The sequence below is a fragment of the Myotis daubentonii genome, chromosome 1 (assembly GCF_963259705.1).
Source record: "Myotis daubentonii chromosome 1, mMyoDau2.1, whole genome shotgun sequence".
In the NCBI taxonomy this organism is placed as follows: domain Eukaryota; kingdom Metazoa; phylum Chordata; class Mammalia; order Chiroptera; family Vespertilionidae; genus Myotis; species Myotis daubentonii.
The window spans coordinates 78,958,030-78,973,934 of NC_081840.1; the positions used below are offsets into that span (position 1 = coordinate 78,958,030).

At 54.3% G+C, this 15,905-nt stretch overlaps 2 protein-coding genes across 4 annotated transcripts; both read left to right on the forward strand.

Annotated features, from left to right (window-relative positions):
* The first annotated feature begins 25 nt into the window (after nt 1-25).
* Nucleotides 26-5,437, forward strand: IRF9 (interferon regulatory factor 9). Of its 3 annotated transcripts, none has more exons than XR_009454418.1 (9): nt 26-533; nt 1,475-1,655; nt 1,986-2,169; nt 2,419-2,549; nt 2,639-2,729; nt 2,826-2,897; nt 3,529-3,870; nt 3,953-4,893; nt 5,025-5,058. XR_009454418.1 is itself a non-coding variant. In XM_059708619.1 (9 exons), exons 2-9 carry the CDS (start codon nt 1,476-1,478, stop codon nt 5,151-5,153), a joined length of 1,245 nt encoding a protein of 414 aa, XP_059564602.1. In that variant the 5' UTR covers nt 26-533; nt 1,475; the 3' UTR covers nt 5,154-5,437. The 3 variants fall into 3 exon arrangements, 1 of the variants encoding a protein (XP_059564602.1); XR_009454419.1 differs by having other exon boundaries at nt 3,956-4,893; XM_059708619.1 differs by having other exon boundaries at nt 4,778-4,893; nt 5,025-5,437.
* Nucleotides 5,438-9,023: 3,586 nt separating this feature from the next.
* On the forward strand, nt 9,024-15,855 carry REC8 (REC8 meiotic recombination protein). Its single transcript, XM_059708944.1, has 19 exons — nt 9,024-9,139; nt 9,240-9,308; nt 9,424-9,566; nt 9,652-9,727; nt 9,833-9,953; nt 10,962-11,046; nt 12,311-12,390; nt 12,644-12,773; nt 12,862-12,934; nt 13,015-13,106; nt 13,274-13,329; nt 13,857-13,994; nt 14,322-14,388; nt 14,482-14,645; nt 14,827-14,875; nt 15,122-15,188; nt 15,319-15,450; nt 15,527-15,633; nt 15,725-15,855. The coding sequence occupies exons 1-19, from the start codon at nt 9,084-9,086 to the stop codon at nt 15,814-15,816; spliced, it is 1,797 nt and encodes a 598-aa protein (XP_059564927.1). The 5' UTR covers nt 9,024-9,083; the 3' UTR covers nt 15,817-15,855.
* Nucleotides 15,856-15,905: the final 50 nt, after the last annotated feature.

Genomic DNA, 15,905 nt, shown 5'->3' on the forward strand with positions numbered 1-15,905 from the left:
AGGACCAGAAAGGAATGGATACCATGGCTGACAAAGGGAGGTCCTCCCTGTCCAGCCACTTGGCCATGGGCTGATTTCCTCCATCCCTGCTTCTCTTCCTTTCATCAAATTCAGCTGATACTTGAGGTCACCTAATAGGTACTAAGCAGGCACCGTCAGGGCACAGATGCTTAGGTGGTACAGAGCTATCCAGACGCCCTGGGGACAGACCAGCACACCGGGACCTCCCTGGGGAAGCAGCAGTGTCACAGAGATGGTCGGACACAAGCAAGGAGTAGCTGAGGGAGGAAGGAGAACGAGCCTGCGCTCTGATGGTTCCTCCTGCGTCTGAGATTTTCAAATGCTGCTCCCCCTGGTGGCCACTCATTGCCCTGCAACTCAGGCCACGTGATTTCGGGGAAATGGACCTCCCAGGAGGAGAAGTGAAACTTAGGGAGGGGACTGTAGAAACAGGGCGGAGTTACAGGAAGCTTCCCAGCCTGGAGCTCAGCTCAGCTCAGCTGAGCCCTGTAGCAGCCTGCACAGCCGCTCAGGTAAGAAGATCGACCAAGAATTGGTGGTAGCCTGGGTAGAAAGCTGGAAGGCCCGGCCACTTGGGAGGAGGGTGAGGTTTCCTGGGGTCCCCTCTGCGAGACTGAGGCGTAGACTAAAGGCCTGTGAGCCAGGAAGCAGGAGGCTGGCCTGAGTGAGAGATTGACCAGGGTCTGTGTCCCAAGCGACAGGCAAAGGCCCAGAGGACCTGCCGCTGGGTTCGGGGAAGGAGGCTGGTGGCTCCAGGGCACTTGGCCCTGTTTGTTTTCTTGCCTTCAGGGCCTGCCTACTTCTGCTCTGGCCCCGCCCCTGCCCCCTGCCCTGCCCCCACCTACCCCTAGAAGCAAGCAGAGGGGTGTGGTGGGGGTCATAGGACAGGTGGGGATGGTGGGTGAAGATGTCTCTGCAAATGTTTAGGGATCTAGACTGAGCCTCACCAGGAACAGAGCACCAAGGAAATTCTCTTCCAAACAGTTGATTCCCAAAAAGTGCTTTTTTTTTTTTAATGTATTGATTTTAGAGAAAGGAAAGGAGAGAAACATCGATTTGTTCAGCTTATCTATGCATTCATTGGTTGATTGTTGTCTGTGTCCTGCCAGCATTGAACCTGCAGCTTTAGTGTATAGTGACTATGCTCTAAGCAACTGAGCTACCCAGCCAGGGCATATTCCTGAAAAGTCTTAAAATTAAGACCAGTACCCAAGGTTTCCTTCCAGATGTCACAGCTTGGGGTGTTAAAAAAAAGCATAATTTTTGGTAAATGCCAGTAATGTCAGAAACAAAGCTATTTGGCCTCAGGAGTATTTTGAGCTACAGAAAAAGATGGATGGGCTCTTTGGGGGCCCTTGCCTGAATACAAACCAAATGGCCAAGACTTCAGCCGATGTTTCCTCCCAAAGGGTTGGTTGGTCCTACTTATGCTGCCTGCTGCTCTTATTCCCAGGATGGCATCGGGCCGGGCGCGCTGCACCCGAAAGCTCCGGAACTGGGTGGTGGAGCAAGTGGAGAGTGGACAGTTCCCAGGGGTGTGCTGGGATGATGAAGCTAAGACTATGTTCCGGATTCCCTGGAAGCATGCAGGCAAGCAGGACTTCCGGGAGGACCAGGATGCTGCCTTCTTCAAGGTGAATGGACCTGGGACCAACCCTCCCCTCCCCGCCCCCCCCCCCCCATCCAAGTGAGGGATGGAGTGGACACTGGTGCCCAAGGGCTGTGCCTGCCTGGGTGTCAGATAAAGGGGAGAGTAGAGGATTGAACCAGCTACATGACTGTCAGAGCCCAGTGCAAGATGAAAATGCACAAATTACTAAGGATTTCAGAGTGGCAACAACGGAGCATAAACCCAGCACAAGCCTTCCTGTGCAGCTGCTCAGGCTGCACATCCATGAAGCTGGCCCTGTGGTGTGTCAGCTGCGGTCTGTAACATGCCTCTCTGCACTTCATCTGTTTCCTAGGCCTGGGCAATATTTAAGGGAAAGTACAAGGAGGGAGACACAGAAGGCCCCGCTATCTGGAAGACTCGTCTGCGCTGTGCTCTCAACAAGAGCCCTGAATTTGAGGAGGTTCCTGAGAATAGCCATAGGGATGGGGCTGAGCCCTACAAGGTGTATCGGCTGCTGCCACCAGGAACCCTCCTCGGTGAGTGTCCCCTAGAATAAGCAGCATAGGGAGGAAGGGTGGAGATGAGCTCCTGGGAGCGTGGCGGGACTCCCTCCAGGCCCCGCAGTCAGAGTTCTACCTTGTCCCTATCCTCGGGGAGCTGCCACTCTGGTACCCTGGTTCCCCTGCCCAGGCCTGCCCATCCTTTCCCTGCCTCCTAGCTCTCCCCTACCCTCTGCCCCCCCTTAAGGCTCTGACCTCTCTCTCCCCCTCAACAACATTCCACAGCCGCACCAGCAACACAGAAATCGCCCGCAAAGAGACACCACAGCTCAGTGTCCCCGAAGAGGGAGGAGGATGAGGGTACCACAAAGAGCTGTATACTCAGTCCTGCCTTGCTTCAGGACTCCCTCGAAAACGTAAGAGCTGGGGGAGGGAACTGGGTGGGCCTGAGGGCAGGACAGCCACTGGGGGGAAAAGGGGTCAACAATAGATACCGTGTTTACAGGAGAAGGTAGAGGCCAATGGAGCAGCAGGCCATTCAGACTCTGGATGCAGCAGCAGCTGCAGCAACAGCAACAGCCCTGAGCCTCAGGAAGGTACCACCTCCGCGCCTCTCGTCATCCCCCACGCCACACCCTCTGGCCCTGGGACTCCAGTCCCACTCCGAAATGAGTGCCTCTTCTCCCTTCCAGGTGCAGACACAAATGAGGCCCCTTTCCAAGGAGATCCGGTGTCTCCGGAGCTTCTGCCCCCTCCAGACTCAGGTACTTAGCACATCTAACTTATCCCTGCTCACTGTCGCCACGGGTCACCTTCCTGTGGCTGTACGTGCATTATCTAATGTCAGGCTTGCAGCGACTTGGGCTCACCTTACCCAGACAGAGGCACTGGTTTCTAGGCAGTGTACCTGGCCAGCTACAGACTCCAAGCAGCTTGCTCCTCAGAAATACCCCCTATACATTCTGTTCCCTGGAAATCCACTTTGAGACATGGATTTCTGTAGAAAGACCAAATCCCTTGGATTTTCTTATAAACTGTAAGACCCTGAGCAGTAAGCCTTGAGGCCCCGGTGGGAATCTGATTGTTGGCTACTCTCCCGAGTGATAGGGAAGTCTGACAGGAGGCCCCTTGCTGGGGAGGCTGAGGGGAAGGAGGATGAGGAGTGACGGGGCCTTCTCTAAACTCAGAAGGGCAGCCGCTGCCCCCGCTCCACAGCCTGCTTTGTCCTCCCCAACCCTTGCCTGGTTTCCTGTCTGGGCCTCACGTTCCTCAGCAGCAAAACGAGGACATTGGATTTGCAAGAGCCCCTCTTTGTTTCCCCAGAGCCTATGCTGACCAGGTGTATGTCCCCTTGGGGAGAGGCACTTGGTGCAGTCCGTCGCTCTCTGTCCACAGACTACTCCCTGATGCTCACCTTCATCTACGATGGGCACGTGGTGGGCGAGGCCCAGGTGCAGAGCCTGGACTGCCGCCTGGTGGCCGAGCCCTCCAGCTCCCACTGCAGCATGGAGCAAGTGGTATTTCCCAAGCCCAGCCCGCAAGGACCCACCCAGCGCCTGCTGAGCCAGCTCGAGAGAGGTGTCCTGGTGGCTAGCAACTCCAGAGGCCTCTTTGTTCAGAACCTTTGCCCCATCAGCATCTCCTACAGTGCGCCCGAGTTCCCACCTGGTCCACGCCCGCACAAGCTGCGCAGCAACGAGTATGTGGAGCTCTTCAAAACGGCCCACTTCTGCAGAGGTGAGGTTGCTGCAGCCCAGCTCCTGACCTCCCCCCGCCCCCGTTAGTCTGCTCTGTACTCTTCCCCTTGCACTTCCTCCAGCAGATCCACCATCACAGTCCATGGATGGCACCCTGCACTTGCTGGTGCACATCCTGTGAGGCCCTGTGCTCAGCCGTGGCAGCTGCCTGGCAGCCTTCCTTCTGCAGTCCATGCCGCGGAAGATGAGGCTCAGGTGGAGTCCAGCACAAGAGCATCACAGCTCAGAGAGCACCATCACAGGGACGTATACAGTGATCATGGGAAGGTGCACCTCGTGGGCCTCTCCTACACACACGCGCACATGCCCACACATTCAGGAGAGCTGACACGTGTCACACACTCTGGCCCTACCACACCCCAGGCATCCCCTCAAATTACCCCTTTCCCATCCACACTTGGAATTCCATTTCCTGCCTCCATTCAGCTCTAAATCTGGCCTTGGAAGGGGGGCCAGGAGTACAGGGACACAGAGCTTGAGTGTTTCCTGGGCCATGGGTGCCCTGACACAGGCAAGATAGTATGAGCAGGCAACCAAGGTGTGCGAACATGTGTGTGAGCAGCCAAGGCTGCTGCTGAGAAGACGCTAAACTCCCAGCAGTGAACATGTCAGGTGGTGTAGAATCGGCTACCGCTAAGTACTTCCTGCTGGAGGAAGGAGTACTTTTTCCTATCTGCACATGGGTGAGTACCACTTGGTCCTAGCATTTCTCCTGCACAAGGCAGCAGGCGTGTGACCCTGTAGCTCCTGTTCTGGCCTTCATCTCCAGGTGGCCCCACTGCCACCTCTCTTTCTCCATTATGGGTTCTTCCCTGTTCCCTCCCTCCCTGCCTATGGCCCTCTCCCTTCTCTTTTTATTCTTCCAACTCTTACCTTCTCTCTTTCAGACTTGGAGAGGTACTTCCGGGGCCTGGGCCCCCCACCCAAGTTCCAGGTGACACTGAATTTCTTAGAGGAGGACCCTGACCCCAGCCACACCCCACAGAGTCTTATCTCAGTTCAGGTGAGTCCAGGGCAGGGTGAGAATAGCTGCCTGTGTCGGCGAGGGGGTCCAGGAGAAGGGCTCTGGGTGGGCAGGGGTGGCGGCTGCCCTGCTGTGCTCATGATGCCCTCTTCCCTCCTCTTCTGGTGCAGATGGAGCAGGCCTTCGCTCGGCATTTACTGGCAGAGCGTCCAGAGGACCAGGCGGCTGCTCTGTCCCTGGTGCAGAGCCTGGAAGACCTATCTTCCTCCTCTCTGCTCGGTTCTTCCTATTTTCTCTGAAAGAGACTCATTCTCCACACTATGGACCTGCCTCCCTCGGTGATAATTCTTAGTGGTTGTCTGTGATGGTATGTCCTTCAACCCCTCATGGTGTCTGACTGGTTTTTAGCCATTTTTTTATTTGTTTGTTTTGATTTTTGAGATATACCCTCTTTTATCTCTGAGGAACTGAACTGGGGAAGTCCAAATGGTGTGAACTCAGGGGGACCATTTCCTCTTCCCCCAGCCCTAAAGCCAAGCACTTTATATTTTCTTTTTAAAATAAAATTTTATTGAAAAAGGAATCCGGATCTGATTTGTTTGGAGGATAAGGTAGCAGGGGTCACGGAGATAACCGAGATGCGACATGAGAGTCGGGCACTGGGGTTTTCTTCCTGCTGGCATCTCTGGGCCCCCTTCCTCTCCTCCACCCACAGGTTCTGTCAAGGAACAGTCTGAGCACTGCGCGTTTGCGGCCTGGCTTCTGTACCTTCTACCCAGGATTAGGGTCAGGGTCAGCCCCCAGAAGGGACACTGAGACTACAGCCACCAACTTTACATGAGAAGATCCTGGGCTCCATAGTTCTTCGCTAGAGCCGTCTGATTTGGGCCTTACAATGGGCCTAGAGTTGGACTCTAGACTGGAGGTATGAATGAACACAGCTTGAAGTTGACCTGACACCATGGCCCAGAGGCCTTGGGGCCTGCTGGGAGGGGAAATCAGAGGGAGGAGTCTGGCCAAGACTGCTGTGTCACCAACACTCTGTTCACAGATTTGAGGGGTCCAAATAAGCTTTCCTCACCCCATGTTTATTTGCCACCAAACTGGACATTTTTTCTTCACAAGGTCACTTGTCATCCTTCTTTTCTGTGTATAATCAATTCCAGTAGAATAGTTCAGACCTAAATCACCACTTACTGATTGCCATGGCCTCCAGCTTCCCCCTTCCAGCACACACACTAGATTAGAGGAGAAGGGACCTCCCAGACCAGATTCCTTCCTGTCATGTCACTCATAAGCCTTCGGTGGCTCATGATCAAATCTAAATATCTAGAAGCTTGAGGATCTTGCTGGCTCACTTGACAAACTTGAGTGCTGCTTTTGAGTGTTTCTACCTCCTCAGGCCTTCCTTCTCTTCAGTCTTTCCCATCATCCTCCAGGCACTGAAGAAATCAGGTACTGAGTGCACAGGTGCACAGCCCTGTTGTGCCCTCAATTTGCTGAATTCCCTCCTGGACCTTTGTACCTGCTACCTCCTTCAGGTAGGCATGTGACTTGCCTCCTCTCTTCCCTGAGCACCCACCTAAATAGCAGTCTTCACTACTCTATATTCTATGCTGTATCGTTTTTCTTCATAGTACTGACCACTTCACATATTTCTGTTTGTCAGTTTGTCTATCTTCTCTCCTTCCTTACTCTTTGAGAACAGGGACTTATTCTGTTCATTGCTATATTCCCGGTGCCTAAAAGAGCACCTGGCACATTGTAGGCACTTGTGCCCAGCCGGTGTGGCTCAGTGGTTGAGCTTCAACTTATGAACCAGGAGGAGGTCACGGTTCAATTCCTGGTCAGGGCACATGCCTGGGTTGTGGGCTTAGTCCCCAGTGGGGTCATGCAGGAGGAAACCAATCAATGATCCTCTCTCATCGGTGATGTTTCTAGCTCTCTCTCCCTCTCCCTTTCCCTCTGAAATCAATAAAAATATAAAAAAATAAAAAACGGCCTAAAGCCCTGGCCAGTTTGGCTCAGTGGATAGAGTGTCGGCCTGCAGACTGAGGGGTCCCAGGTTTGATTCCGGTCAAGGGCATCTACCTCGGTTGTGGGCACATCCCCAGTGGGATATATGCAGGAGACAGCTGATCAATGTTTCTTTCTCATTGATGTTTCTAATTATCCCTCTCCCTCTCTGTAAAAAAAAAAATCAATAAAATATATTTTAGCCGAAACCGGTTTGGCTCAGTGGATGGAGCGTCGGCCTGCGGACTGAGGGGTCCTAGGTTCGATTCCGGTCAAGGGCATGTGCCTGGGTTGCGGGCACATCCCCAGTGGGAGATGTGCAGGAGGCGGCTGATCGATGTTTCTCTCTCATCGATGTTTCTGGCTCTCTATCTCTCTCCCTTCCTCTCTGTGAAAAATCAATAAAATATATTTTAAATATATATATATATATATATATATATATATATATATATATATATATATATATTTTAAAAAGATGGCATAAATACTTGTTGAATGAAGGAATGAATGAATGGGTGAACAAATTATCTCCTAAACTAGGTTCTAAGCACCGTAAGGGAAGGCACCCCCATTTTATCATCTTTGTGCCCCAAGGTGAACACTTGTGAACATTGACAGCTTATGTAAATGACTGAAACAATTATAAGTATCTTGTATAAGCCAATTTAGCCGAACATAGTGATATAGGGATTGGGAACACTGAAAGAGCAAAGTTCCTAACCAGGCTGTCGCCAAGGAATTGTGTGGTCTGGACAAATCTGTATTAGCCTCCATTGTCTCATTTGTAAAGGCAAGGTTTGGCCTGGATTTTGAAATCCCTTTTAGCCTTGACATCCTGTGGTTGTAAGTTTAGGGTAACTGCACAGTCATTTGGCAAATATTTACTGAACTAGGTTCCGGACACTAATTGAAAACACAAGAGCCCAATCTCAGAGCTCCCAGATTGAAAGAGCAAAATAAAATAGGGTCAGCTGGGCTGCAATAGGAGCTGAGTCGTAAAGAGGCATGGCCTGGAGTGGAGGCTGGGAAGGGCATCTAGACTAAAGAAATGGATGTGCAAAGGCAGGAGGCATGGAGACAAGGGATATTTGTAACTAGAACATAACAATTTTACACGAAGAATTGTTTGAGACAAATGGCTGTGGGTGCTGAGAGTATATCCTGCATCCAACAAAGCTAAGGGTCAGTTCCAGCCAGGAAAACATTTACGACGGAAACAGCCAGATCAGGCATGCCCACACCTTAAACTGTTCAAGTTTAGGAAATGACCCAGCAAGTCCTCTCATTACTTCCTATGAGATCTGAGTTTTCCCCCCAGCAACCTGTGGTGACTCCCAGGCCACCTCACACCGTTTCTACCTGCCAGCTCGCGATTGGCACAAAGACGGACCAATCGATTGCTGCCTGGTGGGGTTTGGGGGGAGGGGGCAAGGACTAACGCCGGTCAGCCTCGGAACGCGGCCCAGGCCGTGGCCCCAGGCAGGCCCTTTCTGGTTGAAATGCCCTGTTACCGGGCTGGCTGCAGGCGAGGCTGGGATTTGCGCTCCTCTCATTGGTCGCCGAGAAGCGCGGGGGAACCCTTGTTACTAGAGAAGAGAACGAGAGCCCATTGGTCAGTCACCTCACAATGGTCGGGCCGCTCGCAGGTTCTGCCAATTGGTTCGTTTCTGCCTGGGGGGGGAGGGCTGTCGCCTGGACCCCAGCAGGCAGCTTGGCGCCCTGGAAGGAGCTCAGCCGCGCCGACCCCTGTTCCCATTGGCCCGTTGGCTGCCCTGGGACCACCCCCTGTGCCGAGGTGGGCGGAGCATCCGAGCGCGTGCTCCTGCGGCGCGACCGGGGCGGCGGGAGGGCGACCCGGTTGAAGTTGTCGCTGCCCGAGCTGAGAGCAAAGGCCCGAGAGCCCGGCGTGTCTGCCGCGGGCAGCCGTTTCCCAGGAGCTCTGCATCCCCGACCTGCTCCAGTAAGTTCGAGGCGCATGTGGCATGCAAACCCTGCAGGGCCGGCGAAGGGAGCATCCCTGGGTACCTCGTCTGCGTTTCCGTGTACCTGTCCCTTAATCGTTTATCCATCACGTGCGTATCGGGTCCTTTACTTGGCATTGGGGTCCATCTGCTGCCCCACCTCTCCAAAGGTGCTGGGAAATACTGTGCCCTAAAGAATCCGGATCGAGAGCCAAACGGAGGACGAGAGGGTGAGACCCCGGAGGCACGATGTTCTACTATCCCAATGTGCTTCAGCGCCACACGGGCTGCTTCTCCACTATCTGGTAAAGGCGGCTGGGCCGGGGGGGGGGGGGGTCAGCTGGGAGGGGCGCCCTGGGATCCCCACCTGACAGCCCCCTCCATCCCCACCCCCACTCTGTCCAGGTTGGCAGCAACGCGTGGCAGCCGATTGGTAAAGCGTGAATACCTGAAGGTGAATGTGGTGAAGACCTGGTAAGGCCCAGAAAAGGGAGGGGTGACCTGGTACTGGTGTCGGTTAGGGGTGGGCAAGGTGGTGGGGCCGGTTCTTAGGGCAGGCACAGCGGTGACCAGGGCGCTGTTTCCCCAGCGAGGAAATCCTCAGTTATGTGCTGGTACAAGTGCAGCCCTCGCAGCCCGGCCTGCCGCGCCCCCGCTTCTCCCTCTATCTCTCAGCCCAGCTCCAGATTGGGGTGATCCGGGTCTACTCACAGCAATGCCAGTACCTCGTAGGTAAGGCTGGGAAGGCTGCACGGAAGTGGGGCAGAGCTGGGTGGCCCTCTAGGGCGGCTCCCCACCGTGCCCTCCCTGCCCACAGAGGACATCCAGCACATCCTGGAGCGCCTGCACCGAGCCCAGTTGCAGATCCGAATAGATATGGTCGAGGCTGAGCTGTGAGTGTCCCCTGGGACTGAGCCCACCCAGCCTTTGGTGGGGAACCTCACTGCTGGCCTTCGCCCATCTCAGCCTCAGTCCTCGACAGCCGCATTCTCTCTCAGCCCCAGCCTGCTGCTTCCTAACTGCCTGGCCATGATGGAAACCCTGGAAGATGCTCCAGACCCCTTTTTTGGGATGATGTCTGTGGATCCCAGGCTTCCCAGCCCCTTCGATATACCTCAGGTGGGGCCCATTCTCCCAGGACACCCTCAGAAGGGTGACAGAACAGAAGGGGAGTGCTAGTCCTGGACCAGTCTGACACTGGGGTTAGGGGGAAGGGAGCTGCCCCAGCTCTGCCCCTCAGGAGTCGGTGCCGGGGGCTGTCATGGTGGACCAATCCAGACAAGCCTGCTCCACTTAGGCAAGACCAACCTAGAGGCAGCTCTTATCCTCACTCATCTCCCCACTGTCCCCACTGTCCCCACTGCCGAGGCCCTAATCCAGGCCTTCGTTGTCCCTCGGCACTAGGTTTCCCTACCCATGTCCTTCTCCATTTATTCCTAACGCCCCCCGCAACTTAGACAATCTTCCTTTAAAGACATCTTCAGTGACTCCCCACTGCAAACAGAATACTGGCATGTAGGGCTCTGTGCCCTGACCCAGAGCTAGCCATCCCCAGACATCTCAGCACATTCTCTGGGCATCTTTGTCTCCCAGCACACCAGTCTGGCCCCTGGTCCCAAAGATGCCACATTCAGTTCTTTGCTTAAGTCCATAATGGTTACCCTGTTCTCTAGTCAAATCCTACATATTCTTCTAGACCTCACTCGGGTGCTGCCCTTTTCCATGAAGCTTCTATCCCACTCCCAGCCAGAACCAAATGTTCTGGAACTCAGCCTTGTTTTATCCTTTGTGTTGGCCCTTGCTAGGGTCATATACAAACTTGTCTCCCCTCTGGACCATATGCTCCTTAAGAAGAACAACACTTTTTTTCCCTTCTGCCCCCCACAACTTGATATAAGGGTGCTTCTAGCACAGATTAATTGACAAAGGCTAAGTAACTGGTGGGGGGACGGGGATCATGTGGGCGGGAAGGGAGGAAAGGGACCAGATGGCGAGTGGGTTCACTGCATGCCAATACAAGAATTAGGCATTACAAGGTATGACTGTCCATGTGTGAATGAGATTGTGAAAGTGGGAAAATGGGGTTGAAGCTGAGCCCTATACTTTGTCTCCGATCCCTCTCCAAAGATCCGACACCTTTTGGAGGCTGTGACCCCAGAGAGAGTCCCTGAGGAGACCCCTCCCGAAGTCCCCATAGAGCCTGGGAAGCCAGGTGAGCAGAGAAGGACTTCTTTCTGGTGAGAGGCATAGAAGCTCTAACAGCTTAAGAAATAACCTTCTTTGAGCCTTAGCCGGTTTGGCTCAGTGAGTAGAGCGTCGGCCTGTGGACTGAAGGGTCGCAGGTCCGATTCTGGCCAAGGGCACGTGCCTGGGTTGCAGTCTCGATCCCCAGTGTGGGGCATGCAGGAGGCAGCCAATCAATGATTCTCTCTCATCATTGATGTTTCTATCTATCTCTCCCTCTCCCTTCCTCTCTGAAATCAATAAAAATATTTTTAAAAAAAAGAAAGAAAGAAAGAAAGAAAGAAATAACCATCTTGGAGCTTCTCTTCAGAGCCAGGCCCTGGCCGGATGGCTCAGTTGGTTAGAGCATGGTTCTATACATCAAAAAGTTGTGGATTCTATCCCTGGTTGGGGCACTTACAGGAGGAAGCCGATCGATGTTTCTCTGTCTCTCTCCTTGCCTTCCTTCCCCCCTCCCCTCACTCTCTCTATAAAAATAAAATAAAGGTATCCTTGGGTGAGGATTGAAAATACATTTTTTTAAAAAAAAGCCCAGCCAGTGTGGCTCATGGTTGAGCACTGACCTATGAACCAGGAGGTCATGGTTCAATTCCCAGTCAGGGCACATGCCTGGGTTGCAGGCTCGATCACCAGTGCGGGGTGTGCAGGAGGTAGCGGATTGATGATTCTCTCTCATCATTGATGGTTTCTATCTCTGGGGCCAGGACCTGGACTGGAAGTAGCTCTGCTGCTTCTTCCACCCTGAAATCAATAAATACATTTTTAAAAAAGAGCCAGTTCTATGAGATCAGAATTTTTTTTTTTTACTTTAAATATACATTTTTTATTGATTTCAGAGAGGAAGGGAGAGAGAGATAGAAACATCGATGATGAGAGAGAATCACCGATTGGCTGCCTCCCGCACGTTCCCTACTTGGGGGGATCGAGCCTGCAACCTGGGCATGCGCCCTTGGCCAGAATTGAACCTGGGACCCTTTAGCCCACAGACCAACACTCTATCCACTGAGCCAAACGGGCCAGGGTGAGATTAGAATTATTATCCCCATTTTACAGATGAGAAAGTGAAGCCCATAGTGGTTAAGTAACGTATCCAAGGTCAAATGGCCAGTGACTAGCCTGGGCCTGACTGGAACTCAGGTTGACTTGACTCCCGAGTCCATGCTTTTGCCTCACATGGGTATGGGAACTTGGAAAGAAGCAGAGAGGCTGGTGTGACTTCCCTGCCCCTTTAGACAGGACCCTGGTCACTGTGCTGACTCCGGAGGCCATCACCCTCCAGGAAGCAGAGCCCATACGCATGCTGCAGATCGATGTGAGTTGTCCCCAGGCATACAGAGCCTGAGTCCTGCTTCTCAGCCCAGCCCTCCTTGCATCTACTTCTCTCTGCCCAGAGTCCTGCCTTCTCTGTCTCCATTTCCCCTCTCCCTGCCCCTGGCACCTGAGTGCCCATTGGGCTACCTCGACCCTGTCCTGTGGCATGCTTCTCAGACTCGCTCTCTTGGATCCACTTTCTTTTTTCAGAAATGGAATTGAGTTCCCTCTCCATGTTCTTCCTCTCACAACAGGGTGAACGAGACCTCCCAGAGGTTAGCCGTCGAGACTTGGACCTGCTCATTGCTGAGGAAGATGAAGCTATCTTGTTGGAGGAACAAGGCAGGCCTGTCCAGCAGTGTGGGACGTGCCTGGTGCTGGACAGTCAGGCCCCGGGCATGGACAATCTGGGCTTGGGCAGTGCTCCTATCTCATCCCTTCTGTGGTCTGATCCCTGATCCTCTCTCTGCAGTGTCCAAGGAGGAACCTCGAGCCCCAGAAGTGGAAACTATAGTTCCTCCCCTGTCACCTCTAGCTCTTCCACAGTAAGGACAGGAACCCCTGGGCCTAGTAGGGGGTCAGTGCTGGGAGGAGTGTTCTCATCGCTCTTGCCATTTTCCGTCAGGGTGGAAGAGGCCGCAGAGCCACTTCCAGGCCAGGTCCTGGCCCCAGAGGAGGTGAAGCCAGCAGTCTGGGAGCCGGAGGCCCTGCTTGCTGGTGAGTAGCCATCATGCCTGGATCCTTCCCGGAGGCACCTGCACAGCTGTTGCAGACAGGGGCCCTGCATTCCCTCTTGCTAAAGGCAGGGCCCTCTAGCGTCTTGCCTGGGTGGCTGTGAGGGCAGAGGGTATGGGGCAGAGCCAGGACCTAGCATGTTGTTGCAGAGGTGACGCCCCCGCCCCCGCAGGAGCTGCGTCTCCCAGCCCCACTCAGCCCAGAGGTGAGTACTAGCCCTTCTAAGCCTTCTTCTCTTCACTCTCCTCACCCAGAGCCGCTCACCCATAATCAGCTTCCCCGAGCCCCAGGCTACTGCTAGCCTACAGAAGCCTTTGTACATCCCTAGCCAGTTTGGCTCAATGGATCGTGTGTCAGCCTGGGGACTGAAGGGTCTCGGGTTCGATTCTAGTCAAGGGCACATGCCCTGGTTGCAGGCTTGATCCCCAGTAGGGGGTATGTAGGAGGCAGCCTATCAATGATTCTCTCTCCTCATTCATGTTTCTATCTCTCCTTCTCCCTCTCTGAAATCAATAAAAATTTATTTTTAAAAAAGCCTTTGTGCAAATTAGTAAAAGGTGGCGCTGCTTATACCACAATTTAACCAGCTGAAGGGTAGGAGCTGCATATGCTCCTGGAGTGCCCACCCAAGCCCTTTCCTAGGGTACCTCGGGGGCCTGTTTGCAGTCCCACCAGGATGTCAGAAAAAGGAGTAATTGGTAGCTTTGCCCCCACCTCCCTCCCCCTCTGCAGAGGAGGCCCCCAGCCTCCCCACCTGCTCGCCGCCGCCGCAGTCGCCGCCGCCAGTTATTGTTCTGGGACAAGGAGACTCAGATCTCCAGGGAGAATTTCCAGAAACAACTGCAAACCAGAGCTCATTGCTGGGAGTGTGTGAGTGCAGCCCAGACTTTGCAGGGGCTGGAGACAGGGAGGGCCTGGGGTAGGTACATGCTGGGCCTTGTAAACTCCTGGGAAGGCATCGGGAACATCCCTTAAGTGCATGCATTGGGGTCTGCACGTAACTCCCATACTCCTTTAGTGAGTCTGCCCAGCATATGTCGGCACCAGTTAAAAATCCGACTTTTAGCAATGAGCACGGCAGGCAGGGGCATGAGCCTGGAAGTTGGAAGGCCAGCACTGGCACAAGGCATTGCAGTAGAGAGGGGCAGTGTGGAGTGACTCACTCTTAACTGGGCTCTGACCTTCCCTATCACACAGCCGATGGTGCAGCCCCCCGAGAGGATCATCAGAAGCCCCACAGAGCTGTTTCAAACCCCAACTTACTGTAAGAGTGATGGGAGTTGGCATGTGGGATCCTCCTTCTTGGTGTTCCTCGTGCCTTAAACCCTGTCCCTGCTGCCACCTTGTCCCCACCCAGCTGGCTGGCTACCCCCAGAACTGCTGGCTTTCTGGACCCACTGTGCCCAGCCACCCCCAAAAGCACTCGGACGAATGCCCCTGGAGCCTGGAGAGGAGGCTGCCGAGAGGGAGGCAGCAGCCGAGGAGGAGAGGAGAAAAATGGAAACCCCGAGTGACATCGAGGTAACCGCGCCCTCGCTCCTTCCTCAAGCTCCGGCAGTCCGCCTCTGCCCAGTGAGCCAGTGGCGTCAGGCTCGGGTGGCTGTCCCAGAGCCAAGGCCGTTTCAGGGCGGGGACTGTTTCCCTTCTGCCCCAAGTGCTTCTGTGATGCTTGGGGTCTTAATCCTCTTTCCTTTGCCCCCAGGTCCTGAGGGAGGCCCAAGAGCCCAGTGGGCCCCTTATGCTGTCTTCAGGTAAGCACCTGAAGGGCGGTGAAGACCAGCACCCTAACCACTGTTCCAGGAAACTGGTATCCAACTGCTGACAGTTTTTGTCAGAGGGAGTATTTAACACAGAAGTATAGGTTGGGTTTCAGTTCTCCCTCCTGGGTGCTTGTAACAAGTCACTGCACAGCCCTGACATCCAGTTCAATCAGGTGGCCCCAGGCCCCAGCTGCTCAGATCCAGGCAGACCAATCAGGACCTTCCCTCCCCCAACAGAGCTCTCCATAGAAGCAGCTGAGGAGGAGAAGTCTCACATCAGCCTCATTCCCCCGGAGGAGCGATGGTAAGCAGCTAGGCCTGGTGAGCTCAGGCACAGCCCTGGCCACGCGGGGTAGTGCTAGGATGGGCATGCCCCTGGCCACCCTCAATCACAGCTACTTCCCTGCTCCACCTGACTCCCCGTGTTCTCCTAGGGCCTGGGCTGAGGCGGAGCAGCCAGAGCCCCCTGTGTTGCCTGTGGTGCCCGAACTCCCCGAGGTGCCCATGGAGATGCCTTTGGAACTGCCTCCGGAGGCAGAGCTGCTCTCACTTGAGGCTGTGTACAGGTAGGTACCAGGGAGGGGTTGCCTCAACTGGGTGGGCCTGGTGGGGGCCTTAGCTAACAGTTCTTGACCCCTACAGGGCAGTGGCACTGGAGCTGCAGGCCAACAGGAAGCCAGATTTCAGCAGCCTAGTGTCACCTCTTAGCCCTCGCAGGATGGCTGCCCGGGTCTTCTACCTGCTCCTGGGTGAGTGTGGGCATGTGTGTGTGGGAGACACATTGGCTAGAGGCCACTGTAGGGACTCCCCCTGACCAGCTCCCTCTTTCTGCCTTGACAGTGCTCGCAGCCCAGCAGATCTTTCGCATGGAACAAGAGAAGCCATACGGGCGCCTCCTGATCCGGCCGGGGCCCCGATTCCAATGTGGTTAGAACAATTTAGAAGCTGCCAAGAAACCAGCTACGTTAAACCCTGTCTTGCCCTAGACTCTGCCTGTCTCCTTTCTGGAAGTCACCTTTGT

Bases quoted from the DNA above. Each gene is read 5' to 3' on its own strand.
- REC8 (XM_059708944.1), top strand. From the start codon at position 9,084: ATGTTCTACTATCCCAATGTGCTTCAGCGCCACACGGGCTGCTTCTCC. The intron at 14,389-14,481 runs GTAAGAGTGATG...GTCCCCACCCAG, and splicing joins GTTTCAAACCCCAACTTACT to CTGGCTGGCTACCCCCAGAA. The intron at 15,451-15,526 runs GTAGGTACCAGG...TGACCCCTACAG, and splicing joins TCACTTGAGGCTGTGTACAG to GGCAGTGGCACTGGAGCTGC.
- IRF9 (XM_059708619.1), top strand. From the start codon at position 1,476: ATGGCATCGGGCCGGGCGCGCTGCACCCGAAAGCTCCGGAACTGGGTG. The intron at 1,656-1,985 runs GTGAATGGACCT...TCTGTTTCCTAG, and splicing joins AGGATGCTGCCTTCTTCAAG to GCCTGGGCAATATTTAAGGG. The intron at 2,730-2,825 runs GTACCACCTCCG...TCTCCCTTCCAG, and splicing joins CAGCCCTGAGCCTCAGGAAG to GTGCAGACACAAATGAGGCC.